This window comes from Molossus molossus, unplaced genomic scaffold (genome assembly GCF_014108415.1).
Source record: "Molossus molossus isolate mMolMol1 unplaced genomic scaffold, mMolMol1.p scaffold_m16_p_10, whole genome shotgun sequence".
NCBI classification, from domain to species: Eukaryota; Metazoa; Chordata; class Mammalia; order Chiroptera; family Molossidae; genus Molossus; species Molossus molossus.
The window spans coordinates 20,180,786-20,199,915 of record NW_023425345.1 but is presented as its reverse complement, the minus strand read 5'-3'; the positions used below and the strand labels follow the sequence as shown (position 1 = coordinate 20,199,915).

The following is a 19,130-nucleotide window of genomic DNA, read 5'->3' as shown; positions in this document are numbered from 1 at the left end:
GAGAGTCAAAGAATCATCAGAACCTTCATTGTAATGAGGGAGACCCCAGGAAGAGCCCTTTTATACACCCCCTTTTTCTCTTTGCAGAATTGCTGCTGGGTATTGTTATCCACCACCCCATCTTCAGTTTTCCTTGTCAAAATATTAAAGGAAAAACAGCACTAGTGTGAGTAAAACAAAGAATTCATACTGAAGCAAAAAAGAAAAAAAAAAAAGAAAGAGTGCTACTCCCTTTTGATGTTTGGCCTAATTTAGAAAAATATAAACGAGCACTGTTCCATTCCTAATAGGAATAGATTTATATGCGCTCACTCAGTCAGAGTGGTCACACCTCTAGTTGCCCTGTTCTCAATTGTGTGATGGAAAGTCTGCTGGGCTGGGAGTCTAGAGACCTGATTCTATCCTGAGGTCTAAGAAAAACTGAGTATCCCTTGTTTACATCATCTGTAGATGAAAGTGCTAATTATTAAATGACTTCAGCCTTAACACTCATTTCCACCCTCATTTATTAAGCCAGCTCAACTCTGTGCTCAGCTCCAGACATGCAGTAAGAAAGACACATCATTTCTTTCCTCCAGTTCCCCACAGGCTCGTGCCCAAGATAACCCTCTCTCCCACATGGCAAGTGCTTCCTGAAGCCTTTGGTATGTGGCTGCCACTTCTGTCTTCTTAGACTGTGAGCCCCCAGGGGCAGTGGTTATTGCACTTTCTTCTGTCTCCCACCACTCCCGGCACCAAGGTCTGCAAACAGTGAACACACAAGGGTTTTAGAAGATGCCTTGTAGGCCAAGAAGGCCCTTCGCCTACAGTACAAGCTTTCAAAGGCTAGATGGCACTGTTGCTAGAGCCAAATCAGGTGTGTCCTGAAACAGTGGGAAGGAGGGAAGAGAGACTAGAGGAGGGGGCCCTGGAGCGTTCACCAGCTGAGTTTGATTCAGATGCATTGCAGAAATGCTGGACTCCTACCTTACCAGCATAGAGCACTTTGCCATTTCCGTGGCATCTTTACAAACATGGCTTCAGATGGTCTTCACAACAACTCTGTATTAATTCTAACTCTGTAGAACTGCAGCTCAGAGAAAGCAAGTGCCTGGATTAAAGTTATATGGCAATCAATTGGCAGAGATTTTTACCATTTATACATATCTGTTGGCCTCACCCTACCACACGAGGGTCTTCAGAATATGCCAGAGGACTCTGGTCAGCCGCACAGTTGCCCCAGAAGGGTGGCCTGCGTACGCTGAACCCATTCTGAAGGGAAAAGGTCGGGTTCTCAGCCAGACTGACTGCAAGGCTGCAGCTTAACCTGCACCTAGAAATGTCTGCATTTGGGACCAGGCGAGAACACAGTCGTTTGGGGGTAAACAAATGACAACACATACAGGTTCTTTGAAGAACAAAAATCGTGGGTAATTTGTACATTTAATGGGATCTACAGTTGATGTTTTATTTAAAGAATGATTTACTTTGGGATGTTGCCCTGTGGTTGGGTTGTATAGGTCATATATCCATTGCTTTACCGTGTTGACATGGTTTCTCACTAAAACAAAACAGAACCATCCTGTGTGGTAGGCAAGATGGGTGGTGTGACTGTGCCCATTTTACAATGAAAAAATAGAGGGTCAGAATAGTTAAGGGACATATTCAAGATCCTACAGCTGATAAGTGGTTGAACTTTAAAAAAATTTAGCCCAGAATTAGGCTGAACACAAATCTTGTCCTCTTTTCGCCATAGTTTTTCCAGACTGTCTAGAAATCACATTATTAGGAGAGCTGTTGTTCACGTGGAAGTTACGGCATCAGAGACTAAAAAATACCTCTGTAGAGTGACGAGTGATTAATGATATGCCAATTTATGCAAAGTTTAGAGAAAAGTATCTGTTATTTGTGTCTTCTGATTGTCTCTACTCTTCTCTTTCTCCCCAGGATGATGAAGATAAGCTGACCTGGAAAGATCGTTTCCCAGGTTACCTGATAAACTTCGTCTCCATCTTGTTCATGGTAATTTCCTTGAGGGAACACCTGCCTATGACTTATGCTTGTTAGGTCCTGTTAAGTGAATACTGTGGGTGTGTTGTTTTGTTACACTTTGGGAATAATGAGGGGCTAATAAAGAGGAAGCCTCGGTCCCTGTGTAGAAGGACAGGATCTTAGCTGACAATGAGGCCAGGGATGGTGTCAGTCACCTGAAGAGGGGAAGGTGAGATCCCCTGACAGAAAACTAGACCTGGAAGGCTTCTGTGGCAGTTGAGGGAGTTTCTATCTTCTCAGAAAGAAGAGGGTAGAAGGGGGTTCTGTCTTCCCAGCCTTGACCACAGATGTTTGGAGTTGGAAGTTCCAGAGGTAGGTCATGAGCTGGCACCTTCCATGCTGGGACAGACCAAGACCTTGGAAGAAGTCATCAGGTAAGATGGCTACAGAATGATGGCAGCCTGGTTAAGCCGTGGGCTGGCTCTCTCTGCGTGGGCTGGCTCTCTCTGATGGTTTGTGGAATAGAACAGAGTCTGGGAGCTGCTGGAGACAGCCTGCCTGGGTTTTCTAAGCTGATCCTTCAGTTTCCCTGTAGTTGCCATGTTTATTTCTCTGCGTTCTTCCTGAGAGTTGAGGGGGACTTTTTGAGAGACCAGATGGTCTTAGCTGTGTCAGGGAAGGTAAAAAGGGGGTCTGTAATTCATATTTGGGTCATATCAATAAAGTGGAAGCAGGTTGATCTTAGGAGCCAGGATAAGTGAGCCAACAGTAACTGAAGCAAGAAGATCTTAGGATCTTTGCTGAAAATAACAAAAGGTAAAACTCAGAGGATGGAGCATAAGCCACTCAGGCATCTGCCCCCTCTTTATGGGTAGACTCCTTCTACTATTCAAGCCTGGAGCTTCTGTTTTACAAAGGAGAGTTGTATCCTTACAGCATTTCTAAGCAGGACTACACATCAGTTACAAGGGTGGGAGGATATTGTTTATTCTAAAAAAAAAAAAAAAGGGACTGAAATTATAATAATTTTCTGGACCTATTGGCCACAAGTAACTCTGATCTTGGCCTAAGGTTATTGTTGCCATCTTGGCCGTCAAGGGCAGGAACCATGTACTAGTCTCAGAAATATAAGTGAAGGAAGCATCTAATTCAGTAACTTATTTAGCAGATGAACTGCAGAGGTGATGGGGTCCTTGACAGAGCTTAGAAATCTACATTTGTTATCTTCTCATTGTTTAACAAGAGCAAGGCATGTAGAATTTATTCAACAACATGTGGTGAATTGCAGTGTGTTAAGCTGGAATGATATAAAGTTTAATTTAGCACTTCAAAGCCTCCCACAATATGCATCTCGTTGTCAGAGATTATTCATTCATGCAAGAAATATTTAATGGGTGCCAACTATGTGCTTGACGCTATTCTTAGGCATTGGGGATAGAGCAGAAAATAAAACAAAATAATCCCTCCCTCAAGGAGTTTATAGATAACAAATACGTACATAAAGCCCGGCCAGTGTGGCTCAGTGGTTGAGTGTTGACCCACGCACCAAGAGGTCTCCAGTTCCATTCTCGGTCAGGGCACATGCCCAGGTTGTGGGCCCGATCCCCAGTAGGGGGCATGCAGGAAGTGGCCAATAGATGTTCTCTCTCATTGATGTTTCTATTTCCCTCTCCCTCTCCCTTTCTCTCTCTCTAAAATTAATAAAAAGAAAAAAAAGTACATAAATAAGAAAATAGTTACATAAAATACTTCTACCTTTGTGATAGGTTAGAATATTTGTAACATCCTAACTTGCTGAAAATAACAACAAAAAATGGATAAATGTATTTTTCAATTTTCTTAAAGCCTTGAAGGGCTGACAGGATAGTGAGTCTAAACTCTTAGGGAAAATGGGAGGTGCTTTTACCTTGAGGACCTTTTTCCATCTAGACTTTGGTGTGGGTGGTTTTGTAGGGGCAAAGAGGGTAGAAATGAGGGGCAATGGCTGGCTCAAGGTGGGGATTCCAACAGGAGGTCCTCGCCAAATTAAAATGGAACTTCAAAGGGTTACATTCTCAGAATAAAGATGGTAGAACTGAACCCACCCCATTCCCCACTTAGACCACTGCAGAGAAAATTATGTTCAAAGTAGAACCAGGCAAAAAAAGGGAAGCAAAACCCTGTCCCCGAGCAGTGGCCATAGGCAATCCCCATTGCGGACTCACAGCCTGGTTCATCGCACGAGAGCACCAGGGCTTTACCCTGGAACAATGTAAAGCATGGGCTCAAGGGGTCAAGGAGGTGTTTATGAAAGAGGATTGTGTTATGAAATTTGGGCAACGAACTGGAGTATCAAATATCGTTCCCTCCTCCGTCCCCTGTGACTGAATCTTGGCAGAAGATTTCAGGATCACAGGCATGAGGATGGTGTTAGGGATGCCAGTGGCCAGATCAGCTGGGGATGTTTTACATAGATGACGAGAGCCAAGAAATGTCACATGCTGTGTCCATCTTCCCCACTGTCGTAGAGGCCAGCATGGACAAAGATTCATTTTGTCTTTCTTCTCCAACCCAGTATGTTGAGCTAAGGTTTCTTTCCTTTTTGAATGAACACTTTTTCAGATTTCTTTGTATATGACAGCGATGATCAGCAGCAACATCCTTCCTTCCTCTAGAGCTAGGTGCTTGAGCGCTACCCCCATGCCCCAGACAATCACTTACTTATACTTGTATTTTGGGAACTAACGATCAGAAACCTTCCTCCATTGCCTGGGTTATTGCATTGACCTCCTAACTGATCTCCCTGCTTTTATACTGTCCCCCTACTGATCTTTGTAAAATCTAGGTCCAATAGTGTCACTCTTCTGCTCAAAACTCTCTAAAGTCTTCACATCTTGTGTAATGTAGAGACAACATCCTATACTACAGGGCTGGCCCTCCTCCTCTCTACTGTCCAGCTTCCACTCCAACTCTCCCTGTGCTTAATTAGGTCCTTTCGGAACTGTCTCCGTCTCACCTACACCTTTCCTGACCACCCTATTTTAAATTGCAATCTTTCCCTATGTCCCTGTTCTGCTTTATTTGTTTCCATAGTATTTATCACACCAGGTAGACTATATATTTTACCTATTTACTAGTTTATTGTCTATCTTTCCCCATTAGAAGATCAACATCCAAGAAGTTTTATCTTTGTTCTCCAGTATATCCTTGACACCTAAAGTGGTGACTGGCACATAGTAGGTATACAAGATGTCTTTTATGAATGACTGAATGAGAAAATAAATGAATTAAGAAGATACAGGAGACAACTTATTATGTCAATGATAAAGTCATTAGTGTGTGTATTAAAAAAAATTGAGCTACTATTATGTGCCATGCCCTAGACTGGGCACTCTCCCGCTAGTTGCTTCTCCCAGAGGTTGCTTCTGCCTGTGCATGTCTATGTGCTCCTCTTTATTCTTTCCTCCAAGTGTTTCCCATAGAAAACAGCCCCAAAGCCACTTCTGTGGAGTTTCCTCTAGCTAATCCCCCGGCTCTCTGCTCAGAGCATACCAGAAGCTCATGAACTAAGGCCTGTGACTCTGTCCAGCTGCTACCAGGCTCCACAGTTGTTATATGTGCAATAGTTTTCTCAACTTTACTTCAGAATGCAAGTCCTATAGGGTAGGGATCTGACCTGTTCTCCTCCCCGTCTCTCTTGGAGTGTCAAATAGGGCTCTGGACTCTGTAGCTTGGCTTCCATTGCAATTTGGCTCAGCCCAGAAGTAAATTATGGGATTAAAACACCAAAAGCAACAAGGACCATGGTAATGTGACCATGTGCAGGGGATCAGCAAATCTTTGCTGAACAGGTTCCACACCGGAGGCACCTCTATGAAATGGCAGGAGGCACAGAATGTAGCACCAGACTGATCCTTCTTCTGGCCTATTTGGGGAGACTGATCACAAACCCCAAATATTTCCAGCATAGTGGTTTGCACAATAAGTGGTCAGAAAATGTTTATTGCATTTAATCACCTAAATCAGCAATACAATCAAAGTGGTGAAAATAGTGCTGGATTTAGTGCCAGATACGTGGGTTCTAATGTCAGGATGGGACTGTAGACTTTGCAGCTATAGAACAGGGTTCAGATCTCGGGTGTCACTAAATTGCATCTACAAAAGGCAGGTCATACGTGGTTATTAGAAGGATTAGTGCTGGTGAAGATATAATTTGAATAATGACACAGAGAGGATACAAATGGATCAGCTGTGGTTGATGATGATGTTATCATCATTAGTGTATCAACTCTACCATGTCCCCTCTCGACCTTGGATCAATCACATTGCTGTTTCTTGGGCCCCAATTCCTTATATGTGAGATCAAAGGCTAAACACGAATGATCCCTAAATGCTAGAATTTTTTAAATTCCTACCATGATCCAGGAGACTAGGGTGGTAGTCCATGCCTTGTGACCTTGAGTAAATCACTTTCCACACCTGTTTCTTCACCTGCAAAATTGTCTTGGAGCTGGGTTGGTGCTCCTCAAGCTCTTCCAGTTTGGAAACTGAATCTTGAGGTGCTTGTGGGAAACACCAAAGGAGAGGTTTGAAACCTGATTTCTATAATGAGATGAACAATCAAGACCAGAGAAGCTAAGATGGCAAAGAACAGCATCAGAGGGCTGGGGAGGGACATGTTGGAGGTGGGGCAGGGGAGATCGGGAGGGTGGGAAGGAAAGATTTCCCAAGTGAGGGGAGCAGTGCCACTAGAACTTGCAGGAGTCTTGTTAAAGTGCAGGTTGAGTCATGAAGCCTGGAGCTGTGCTTGAGATCCTGCATGTTAATCAAGCCCCCAGCTGATGGAGCAGGTTCCAGAGACAACCATTTGTGTAGCCAGGAAGAGTGTTCTTCCTTCCCTAGTTTAGCAGCTGGGCTTCTTAGAGAAGAAGCACAGAAGCTGATCTGCCCACATGTTTCTTCATGCACCACCCCCAAGACTCCAACGCAAAGGATGTTTTTGCCATTGTTGTTTTCCCCCAGTCATTCCCCCTAGCCCAATCCCAAGTACGCACACACACTCACTCACTCAGTCACTCACTCTTCAATGCCCTGGTCGCCCCCGCCTCATCATTACTTCCACCTCCATTGCTGGCCTTCACTGCAAAAGTGATTTTGGGGAAAAAGGATCTCGCAGCACATTTTCCAGGCCCCGACTGTCTGGCAGTGGCAATCCCAAAGGAACGGGAAGTGAAAATGTCTGCATTGTTGGAGAGCGATGATGTCAGGTCCAGGTTTTCCTTCTTACCTGGTAGTCATTCCTCCCTAGTCCTGGAGGCTGGGGTGGCTCCTGCTCCCACCCCTGCCCTGCATCAGAAGAGGGGCCTCCCACACAGTGATTTTCCCATCTAACCTGGACATACAAGTGTGTGCGTGCACACACCTGCACATGTACACACCCTCCCTCTACCCAGAGAACGCTGCCATCCTCTCCTCCTTAGGGAGGGCTTCTTTTTCACACTGTGGCCCACAGGGCAAGCACTAATATTTGTAAAGCACATGGGGATAAACAGCGGAGGCGGCCACCAGCACACCCCAGGCTTCAGCCCCCAGAGGTCTGAAGACATTCATACTCGGACACATCTGCAATCCATTCCTCGTTTGCAGCCCCCCCGAGTGTCATTCATGCAGCTTCCAAGCACTGCCCAGGCCTGAGCCCCTGCCCCACCACTCCTTCTAGGGAGACAGTGTACAGTCCAGGGCAATTTGTTTTCTCAGAGGGAACCTTTTACCTGCCCTTTCTCTCTCCATGGTTCCCATCTAGCACTCCATAGCCAGGGCCCACCTCACCGTCCCCTCGCCCCGGACGAAACAGGACCTCAACAGCCTCCTTTGCTAAAAGGATCCTAAGAAAGAAGACTTCACTTGACTGAAACAAATAAAATGTTTCTCTGAGCAGGTTTAACACCTAGCTGTTCCCTTTCTTCCCTCTGCGCCCATCTAAGAGGCTTCCTCAGGGTCCTTTCTGCTCCTGACTCTACTTCGGGAAACCGCCCTCTTGGGCTGTGACGGTCCGAAAAGCTCTTTATTATTCTTAGGTTCTAGAAAGAGGAAATGGCGTGCAGGGGGGTGCGTTGGGGGGTTGGGTTTGGGGGGTTCTAGGTCAGGTGGCTGCTAAACTTTCCTTTTAAACATAGCAGCCAGAGATCTGGGCACCAAATGAGAAATCTGAGTCCTCCATTTCAAAGGGCCTGGTTGAGAAATTTAGAGTGGTATGTTGTTTACCCCGAGGACTGAGAATATAAAAATCTCACTCCTGTGTTCTCTCCCTTTCTTCTCCTTTGCTCAACCTTCCCACACCCACCCCGTCAAGCTCTCACTCACCCCTTCTCAGATCAGACACCTTCCGTGGCTCACCATTTCCTTTCCTCGAGTCCCAGTTTAAATCTCATTGTGCCACACACTATTCCCTGAGTGCTCAGATCTGCTTGTTCCTCTGTATTCTCAGCCCCCTTATCAACTCTGTTCTTCATGTAGCAGTTAATACATCCTCGGGTTTACTATGGTTTAATAGGAAGTCACCTTTTCTCATAGCAGATTGAAAGCTCTCTAATACAAGGACTTATATCGTGTGTAATGTGCACACCATAGTCCCCAGCGTCTCCATTGTTAGTTCTTTGTATGTGTTCTGGGCTATTTGGAATCTGATAAAAATGGAAGACATTCTCTCCTGAAAAATGCATCTACACTCAGAATTTGTGTGAACATTTCATCCGGCCAGTGTGGCTCAGTGGTTGAGTGCTGACCCATGCACCAAGAGGTCGCCAGTTTGATTCTCGGTCAGGATACATGTCCAGGTTGTGGGTCTGATCCCCAGTGTGGGGCATGCAGGAGGAGGCCAATCAATGTTCTCTCTCATTGATGTTTCTCTCTCTTTCCTGCTCATTCCCTCTCTCTCTAAAATCAATAAAGGGAAAAAAATTTAAAAAAAAAAAGTTTAGAGTTTGCAGTTTCCTTGTTGCCCACAAGGGGCTCCAGATGAATAACATCTGACCTAACAAATAGTACTGTTGACTGAGCAAACAATAGGTGCTCAATAGTTGACCCTCCCTGTTTTTCCTCTGCAGATTGCCCTGACCTTCTCCATTGTCTTTGCTGTCATTGTGTATCGTATCACAATTGCGGCTGCTCTGTCTCTCAACAAGGACACACGCTCCAACGTCCGCGTGACAGTGACAGCGACGGCGGTCATCATCAACCTCGTGGTCATCCTCATCCTGGATGAGATATACGGTGCTGTGGCCAAGTGGCTCACCAAAATCGGTACTGTGCTGCCACATCATGTGTTTGCCCTAGGCACCCTGGAACATGGTCAATTCAGTGTGTGCAAGGTGTTCGGTAGTAAAGACCCAACATGAGAAAAGGGACAGGTACAAGGTGCTTTGTGCAGTGCATTCTAATTGGAGAAATGAGGAAGTACAGCGCTTGTGTGCTGGTTGGGCCCACCAAGGGCTCCCCTCAGGCAGAAATCCTTCTTGCAACAACTCTTATCAATTGTTCTCCCTCTTTGGTCTATGGCCTCACCATCCTCTAAGAATAATCCATGGGACTGTTCTTTTTAGCCTCACTTAGAAGCAAGACAGGTTCGACACTTCCTGTGAAAAATCTCAGCGTTTTAGCCCTCCTCATTTTCCCAGCAGCGTTTATAAAGTTGAGAAAGCCTCTTGATACTTGAGCCCAAGAGGGTCTTATCTCTTCCCACATTGTCAGAGGCCCCAGAAAATCCACACATTCCCTGTGCACTGAGCAGACTTCAAAGAGGCATATCAGACTTCCCAAGCTTCAAGCCAGTGAGAAAAATGCAGTGGCCTCAATATTCAGACGTGTCATTTGAGCCACAACCTGCTGTTGCCTGCACACCACTCTCTGGCATTTGTGCTTATTGGATGGGGGAGGGCTGAGAGCCGAGGCCCTTTCCCCATCGGATTTATTCTGGGTGGCCTGGATGCACCCCTTTCCTTCAGCGAATCCAGGGCCTAGGAGTCTCGGCCCCTTACTAGCCTCTGGGAAGTTGAATTAATGACCTGATGTCTTTAATTCACTGACCAGTGAGAAGCTAGACATTTGATAGGATACCCCCCTCCTCAAGAGAGCCTTCCCTGGAGGACCACAGAATTCCGGAAAGGCTTCACTATTTCCAGTTACTCTTCAGTGCCTTTCCCCGGCTGGGCCTCTATTCACAGTGAGCATTTACCTTGGGTTTCTATGTGGATCTAGGCAATTTACCATCTAGAGTGGCAGTTCCGCTCTCTTTAGGCTTGTGCATAATTGTAAGTGTTATCTATATTCCTTCATAAACTTCTTGAGACAAGTCGGCAGAGCATTTTACTTCCGCGTATTTAGTGGTGTGCAGGATTCTAGGGAAGCACTTAGGAGGACCATCCAACACTTCTGAGGGCTCAGGGGAGGCTCCGGAGGTAAAGGCATCCCGTTGGAGAGCTCGGAGATAAGTGGTGGTCAGATAGACACGTGCGAGGGGAGGAGGGGTGGGCGGGAGGAGAAGGTTCCTGGCAGAGGAAACAGAATGAGAAATCCGGCACTGGAGAGGGAGATCAGATCCCTCGGGGTCCAGAAGGGCGCACAGAGAAGGGGCATGTATACGATGAGTAGGGTGGGCCCAGAAAGTCGATGATACGTTTTGGGGGGTAGAAGACCTCAAATGCCAAGCTGAGGACTTCGCTTATATTCATGGAAAAGTGTTTGCAGGCGTCCAAAGGGGCATCTAGTGAAAAGCACCTATTTTCCTGGCCTGAGTACAGAACCGGCTGAGAAATAAAGCAAAGGCAGGTATAGGCACAAGCCAGGATATCAGCTTTAGATCTAGAAAAGCCTACATTGAAGGAAGCACCTTAACAGAAGAGCCAACGAGGCTTCCTAATACTGTATTCCAGACAGATTGACCCTCCCAGTGGTGGGTAATAGTGGCCAGGGCAGCCTTGCAAGTCTTAGGACATGGGTAGGGGCACAGAAGGACACCTGCTTCCTGCAGGCCCTTTGCTCCCCAAGGGAAGGGCAGAGGAGGGGGTAGGCAAGGAACACCAATGTCACCTTCCAGACTGACCACTGAGACGAGCTATTCCCCCTGCTGTCACCCAAGAGGTGAAATGAGTGAGGTAGGTGAGACAAGGCAGGACATCACAACGGCTCCCACTCCTTCCACATGGAAGAAACACCAGCCGTGGAAAGAAACGTGGCCTCGTCAGCTCCTGACTCAGTAGCTCCCAACACCACTGAGAATTTTTTTGAAGGGTGTGATGTGATGGGAGTTGTGTGTTTGCAGAATTACTTGGGCAGGAATACAGGATGCCAGAGGAATGAGAGCCTGGAAGATCTAAACGAAAGGAGATTCTGAGTATGTGGGCAGGAAGCAGGGAAGAGAGGAACAGGGAATGAGTGATGCAGAAATGTCTTCCTGCTGCCCATTTGCATCTCTTTATCTCCTTTTCTTACACAGCTCCAGAGAGTGGTAAAGACAGAACATAAGTAGAGTGGTTGACATTCAAAAACTCATTAGTAAGTATTTAGTGAGCACCTCCCAGGTACAAGGCTGGGCATATTCTCTTTGCATTGGGCCACAGAACAATTCCCATACTGTGAAGTTACATCCGCTGCTTCTAATAGCACTCCCTCACCCCCAAAGCTCAGGCCTGTCCAGGCTGCTAACCCAATGCTCAGGCCTCCATAAGAAAGTCTGTGCTCCGGAAAGGAGACGAAATTCTAGCAAGTACATTTTGTTCTTTGTGATAGCAAGACCCATAAGTTATTTTTAAGCTAAAAACATATTCTGTATCCCCTTTCATCTTCACAAAAACTATGTGTGGTCAGCAAGGGAAGTATTAGATCCTCATTATATGGAGGTTCAAACTCAGAATCTACCTCTAAAATGCGTATGTTTTTTGTACTATTTCTAATGTGAACTTCTTACTGTCTGGATTGAAGTGGTGTGTTGGGTCTCCACTCAGGAATCCATGCAGGTGTTATTCCGGGTTGTTGCGTGTGTCTGTCTTAGACTGGATGTCCCCAGACGCCCAGAGAGGTACTGCTGTGCAGTGGAAGGACCTCTAAATTCAGGAGTTCAGTGGAGAGAACTTGGAGTTCTAGACCTGGTTCCGTCTCCCTCCCTCCCCGAGCTGTGTGGCATTGGGCAAAGAGGGACCTTTTCTAAACCAAGTTTCATCCTCTTCCCCTTTCCTGTCCACAGATCGTCACCCCTATCTGGACTGTTGTCACATCCTAATGACCATGCCCTTGTGTTTAGTCTCTTTTCTGTGGGCCTCTATCTTAGAAATCCCTCTCAGTCAGCCGTTCTCTAACAGTGGGTTTGGGGGGCATCACTCCCATGCAACCCCTGCAGAGAGTTTCCTTTTGCCCTTAGGTCAGATGTAAACTAGCATTCGAGGCTCCCAACCCCCTCCTTCCCACTGTCCTCCTCCACCCCAGCCACCCACTCAACTCATAGTCACTCCAGACACTTGCCTTTGTGTTCCCACCTTGTGCCTTGCTCAGGCTGCTGTAACTGCCATAATGACCCCTGGTGACCCTCTCTTTCAAGGACCTCTCAAGGCCTGCCCCGCCATGGGTCCTGTTCTGGACACTCGGCCATCAGTGAGTTTTCTCCCACCCACATTTGAACTCTTGGGCCACAGATCATTTATTTGTTTTTTCTTCCTCAGACGTTGATTGAGTGCCTATTCGTGCCAGGAGCAATTCTGGAAACACAGCTGTAAACAGAAAGACATGGTCCCTACTTGTATTTACACTGTAGTGAGGGAAAGATGGACAATAGACAAGAACATTTGTGGAGAGTGAGAAAGCAGAACGGGAATGTATGAGAGCTGTTGGGGTTGTGCCCTTTGGATCAAGTGATCAAGAAAGGCCTGTCAGCCCTGGCCGGTTTGGCTCAGCGGTTAGAGCGTCGGCCTGCGGTACAGAGAGACCTGGGTTCGGTTCCCGCTAAGGGCACGTGCCTCAGTTGCAGTTTGTCCCCGGCCCTGGTTGGTCGTGCGGGTGGCAGCCACTCGATGTGTCCCTTCACGTCGATGTTTCTCTCTCTCTCTCTTCCTCTCTCTCCCTCCCGCTCTATCTGAACAAAAATGGAAAAATGTCCTCGGGTGAGGATAAAAAAAAAAAAGAAAGGCCTGTCAAAGTGGGAGCATTATAGGGGAGACCTGGTCAGTAGGAGGATACCAGCCACTCAGAGACGTGCAGGGAGGACTCTAGGGAGGGGCCACAGCATAGGCCAGTGCAGGAGGGTCACAGTACCACTGACGTGGTGGCTTATAAACTAGCAAAGTGAGAGTCAGCTTGGAGTGTACTGTCTACTCTGCTACTCTGATCACGAACTGCCTGGTACCATTCCTGTATTTGTGTGTGTTTCCCAAGATTAGAGTAGACAAGGCTGTGCTCGGGTAATAAATTCATCTTAAGATCTCAGTCACATAATGTGAAGTTGTTTATTTGTTCTTGCTCACACTACGTCTCTGGTGCGACAGGCCAGGGTCTGTGCTTCACACAGTCGCTGAGGGACCCAGACTGATGGAGGCCACGCGGACAGTGTCAGGGGGAGAGAGCTGGGGGGTCACACAGAGGCTGTGAAGCACTTCGGTTTAGAAGTGTCATCCATCACTGCTCACAGACTCTGGCGAGAACCAGCCTAATCATGGAGACACTGGAAGATATGCGGATGTGAGGGGACCCTGTGAACTTGAACGGTCTCTGCCACTTGCTGCAACCCGGCTACAAAGGCCCGGAGAACAGCTGCCCTGTCTTACCTTGCTCTTCATTCCCTTCGCAGTGCCTGCCTCAGGGTAGATCTTAGCCTAAGTTTGTTGAGGAAATTTGGGGGGAAGTCATCGCTTTCATTCATGCATTCGAAAACATTCTTTTCGGGGAATGCCCACAGGCTGGGCATCCTGTAAGCCTCAGTGGAGGCCAAAATGAGCATGTATGTACTCATCATTTCAACTTTGCCTGCTTACAAAAGGATTTGAGGAAATACGGAGGTGGATAAAGCAAGTGCAAAGTTGTCACAATGGGACAGTGACTGAAAAGTGCAACACAGATATCGAAAGACTTGAATTTTCCTTAAAGGCAAAGAGTAAGCACACTAGCGGAGAGGGTCACACACAGCAGGGGATGACAAGCGTACCTGCAGCGAAGGTATGGTTTCAGAGTCCCCCCGGCCCCCACGGGGACATGAATCTATGGAGAATGCTGCCCAATGGGGTGAGGATTCTGCCAGGCCGAGGGGCTTCCTTTGCCATTCTCACGCTGGGTTTAATGCCGTCTGGCTTCCTGCCCCAGATCTCCTGATTGATGAAGGGCTGTGAATCGTGCTTTTCTCACCAGGTGCAAACAGCTGGTGTAAACAACCCCAACAAGTTCCCGAGTGTTTTCTGCAAGGCTGGGTGATAGATGACCGCCTTCCTAGGAGCATCCCTCCACAGGCCCAGGCGTCAGGCCTACCCGAGGTTTATGCTTGCCACAAATACTTATGAAAAAAGACAGAATTTGTTAAATGCCTTGAGAGTGATCGACTCTGCAGTGGTGAATAAAGACAATGATTGCCCTCCTAGCTGCCATAATACAATAGTCATGGGCTTGGGTGCAAGGCATGCTGTAATCCAGAGATTACTCCGCACTGGTGGTGCAGAGACGAGCTGAAGCCTGCGGTGCTGGGACGGGTTGCTAGGGATAGGAATGAAGGTCTAGGGCCTGGCTGGCCAAGGCTCACTGTACAAAGTGTGTAGCCCAGTTTTGCAAGCATCAATAATTCAAGCTCACGCGGATCCCAGTGAATGGGAAGGACAGGACTGACTTTATTCCCAGTGATCTGTTCGTTCCCAAAGGGGTCACAGGTGGTGGTTATAGGGAAAGGGTCTGGTTCCTGGAGTAGGAAATAAGCAAAAGCTGGGCAGGACCTCAGGACCGCAGGCCCCCAGGCCAACAGAACAGGACGTCATGAGAGGCCAGGCAACAAGAGTCACCAAGCAGATCAGCTCAGGGCACGCTTCTGTCTTGCCCGTTAGGGCCTGCTACAAGACAGTTCCACAGACTTATAACCAGGGCACTGTCTTCACATGGAGGAGTAGGCTAGGGGTCTTTCCAGAGCCTCTTTTACAAGGGCTCCACCCTTGTAAAATTCTCATGTATGAAGGCTCCACCCTCAGGACTGAGTACCTACCAGAGGCCCCACCTCCTAATACCATCACATTGGGCATTAGGTTTTCAACGTGAACTTTGGAAGGACATAAGCATTCAGGTCATAGCCACTCCCTCTCTGGGTCAGGACACAGGGACATACTTGCCTTTGAAACAGTGAGATTCTGAGCCTACACACTGGGGAGCAGGATGTCTGGTGCTCCTGAAAACCGTAGGGTTTTATCTTGACCGGCACAGGCATGGGTCTGGGAAGGGGGCCTAGTCTTCCTCTAGCTGCGGGGAGTTGTTCTAGCCGGTGGAGGAGGGCTGACACCAGGCTTGAAGAGTCAAGATGCCATCAACTTGTTTTCCTCCTCCTCCTCCTCTAACTCCAGCTCTCCCACCACTGCCCGCTCTTCCCTCTCTTTCAAAACTACCTCCAAGTGCATGAGGAGCTGTGCAATTCATCCTTCAGTCTCTACTGAAGCTCCTCAAGTTATAGTGTTGGGCTTATTTTAGGTACTTCAAAAATGATTATTGTGTTAAATCAAAGTCTCATTCTTGGGAAAATGGCTGTGTTTGTGAGTCGTTTAAATATTGCTGGTATCATCCTCCTTAGTGCTGCCCAGATACTACTGATATGGGACAGGGAAAGGAGCAAAAGGAGGGGGCGGGGAGAAGCACCTGATTTCTCTTGAGCACCTGCCATGTGCCAGGCACTGGTAGGCATCATGCATACACTGTCCCACATTATATTCATAGTAGTGCTGGGTATCTCTCATCTTGCATTTCACTCTTGAGAAGACTGAAGAGGTTTAGGAATTTGACCAAGGCCCATGGTTAATAATGGTGTATATGAAGGTGTGTGCAGGCATGTGTACACACGCGTGCGCGCGCGCACACACACACACAATGCACACGCACACACACACACATACACATTGTGCCAAGCACTGTTGTAAGCTCTTTTTTTTTTTTTTTTTAACCTCACCCGAGGACATTTTTCCATTTTTTGTACAGATAGAGTGGGAGGGAGAGAGAGAGAGAGAAAGAGAAACATCAACATGAAAGGGACACATCGAGTGGCTGCCACCCGCACGACCAACCAGGGCCGGGGACAAACTGCAACCGAGGTACGCGCCCTTAGCGGGAACCGAACCCGGGTCTCTCGGGACCGCAGGCCAACGCTCTAACCGCTGAGCCAAACCGGCCAGGGCTGTTGTAAGCTCTTTACATAAAGCAGTATATTTAATCTTCAAAACAACCTCAACAGTGTAGGTGCTCTTAACACTCCCATTTTAAAGATATGAAGACTGAGGCTCAGAGAGGTAAATAATGGGCCTAAGGTCATATGGCTCATAAGTGGTGAGTCTGGCCTCAGTGTCCTTGCTCAGACCACGACACTCTACTTTCTAATAATATATAGCTGTCCTTGTTCCTCAGGAAATTCTAAATGGGCTAGGAAAGACAAAGAAAACACACCTGAGGCTTCCGAAGGTTTAAAATGCAATGCACCCACCCATGTGAATGTTGGGTCATAGGGGTGCACTGCCACCTGCCTGCTAGGCCTCCATGCAGGAGGAGACCTCCGTAGGTTCACAGGTTTGGGCATCCCACATACCTTATTAAAGTAAAGAAGATTGCCCTGGCCAGTGTGGCTCAGTTGAGTGAGTGTCATCCGAGGCACCAAGAGGTTGCCAGTTTGATTCTGGGTTGGGAGCTTGATCCCTGGTTGGGAGTTTCAGGAGGCAGCTGATTGATGTTTCTCTTTCCCTCTCCCTTCCTCTCTCTCACTAAAAAAATCAATGAAAACATATTTTAAAAGAGAATTGAAATGCCACCAGGAAATCGTGAGTCTAAAATTTTGTACCCAGTTCTAAGCTGGCCTCAGCAAAAGGCAGTGCATCGCTATAAAGGAGAGAAGAGGGGAAAGAAGAGAAGAAGGAGGGGACAGCTCAGTACCAAAGGATGCTGAGACAGTAAACATTTTTGAAAGATCTGTAACAAGAATAAATTAATAAAAATTGCAAGGAAAAAAACAGAAACAAATACCATCACCATAACCATTAAACATTTTTTTTTTTTAAAGAAGAGATTGCTATATATGGATGGGTCTAATTTGTCATCGAGTGTGGACAAAGTGTGTTTTTAGAGTGCAGGGTGAAATGCAGGCGTTGATGGTTCAGAGCACTGGGACCAGGGCGTCAGCTGCACAGGGATGTACTTCTAGAGCGAGGATACGTGCGGCGCGTGTGGGTACGTGTGGCTGCGTGTGGGCCAGCCTGGGGCCATTGGCTTCCTGGAGGTGTAGGGGAGATCATAGTACTGGTTATTTGAAATCTGGCCTGAGAGTTAGTTCCGCTGTTTTGTATTCCTGCTCTGCCACCAGCTCCTGACTCGGGCTACTGGGGTAGAAAAGCCTCCTGCCTGCCCCGCCTGTGAGGCCAGGGAGGGTATGAAGAGGGTAGATTCCACCACCGCCTGAGGACCCTCAGTGATGTTGCCTGGGGAAGGGGAGGGAGGTGGGAGCTGCTACTACTAATAAATGTGACTGTGATCATGGTTTTAGCCCAAGTTGATAGAACAATTTATTCCAGTCATATGAAACTGTTAGTAGTAACACCGCTACTTATATATAACTGGCAAGAATTCCTTCTCAAACTCAAGCTATAACTTTGAACACATCCCTTTCATTTTTCCAGTTAATCACTGAAGCACTCATCTCTCTTATTAGCAAGAAGTCCAATATATTCCTCTCCTTTTCTTTGAGTTTTCTAAGAACTCGGAGACTTAAACCATGAGAAAGGGAGCAGGAATCATTCTCTGCTTGCCGTGTCTCCTTTCCAGATCCCTTCTCCACCCTTCTCCACCATGTTCTGTGCCCCCTGAGACCCAGTAATTGTACCACCTGGCTCCTCCCTCTGACTCTGGTGGGGTTCTGCCGGTAGGAAACAATGGAAGGAGCATAGAAGGCCGAAGGAGACTGAATTGGGATTATTTCTTCCCTGCTTCTTCCTCATCTCTGGCAAAACTGCATCCTTTCATTACAGTCTCTGCAGGATGAGTCCCCCCTCATGGTTCTTCTTGGGCTCCAGTAACACCCTTCCCGCTTGTCCCTTCACTACTGTAAGCAGTACCTTCATTGGAATCATGTCCTTTGAATCTGTTTCCCGTTGGGATCCTGACAAACAGAGGGGGTCAGCCCAACACCGTCACTTAAACAGAGACAGGCCTGGAGTATGGTCAGCCCCTCACTCCTTTGGGTCTCATCATTACACAGCATTGCGATTGGATGCTGGCCCTGTCCATGTGAATGAAGAGGGTCTTGGGGTCTTCAAGGAAGGATCATCTTTTCCTTCAAACTAAGCTCATTTGAGGGTCTGCAGCTATCAGGGTGCTTTGCTATCAGGGCACATAAACACCCCTTCCCCCATCTCTAGAATGTCATCTATCACAAAGACCCAGAACCAAGGACTCCCTTCTCTCTCTGAAAATCCACCATAGAAGTGTACAGTGTGTCTTCTTAAACTTTCAAAACACAGATCTCATGATACCCCATTTCACTACTCTCTGATGGAAGTGGCCCTCAGTGACTCCAGGGGCCCTCATTGCCCCAAGTGATGACAAAGTGCTCACCCCTGAACTTCTAAGAGGGCTCTGTCAGGAATCTTTAGGTAAATTGCTAGCACCTCTCTCACTAAAGAGAAGAAACAAGTGTACAAATTAATGTCTAACAGAGTGCCTTGCTACACTCTAATAATAAAAGCAAATGTTTGAGACCTTGTGCTATACTTGGCGTTTCCCATACTTTTTTTCACTCACTCTTCATAACAGATGTTTCGAGAAGGTGCTATTTTAGGAATTAGCATGGTGAAGCTCAGCAAAGTAAGTCGCTTACCTTGGGACACTGGGAAAGAAAGGTCTTCCTCTATCCTGTCATTGACCTGTTGACCATGCTGTAGACCACAGAAGACCAGACGCAGGAAGGACTTAGGAAATCA

At 47.2% G+C, this 19,130-nt stretch overlaps 1 protein-coding gene across 1 annotated transcript in view; it reads left to right on the top strand.

Annotated features, from left to right (window-relative positions):
* ANO2 (anoctamin 2) overlaps positions 1–19,130 on the top strand; it is a 331,163-nt gene that overhangs the window by 244,170 nt on the left and 67,863 nt on the right. Inside the window, exons 15-16 of the mRNA XM_036252877.1 lie at positions 1,927–2,001; positions 9,057–9,252. Coding sequence (XP_036108770.1) covers positions 1,927–2,001; positions 9,057–9,252 — 271 coding nt within the window. The remainder of the gene's footprint in view (positions 1–1,926; positions 2,002–9,056; positions 9,253–19,130) is intronic.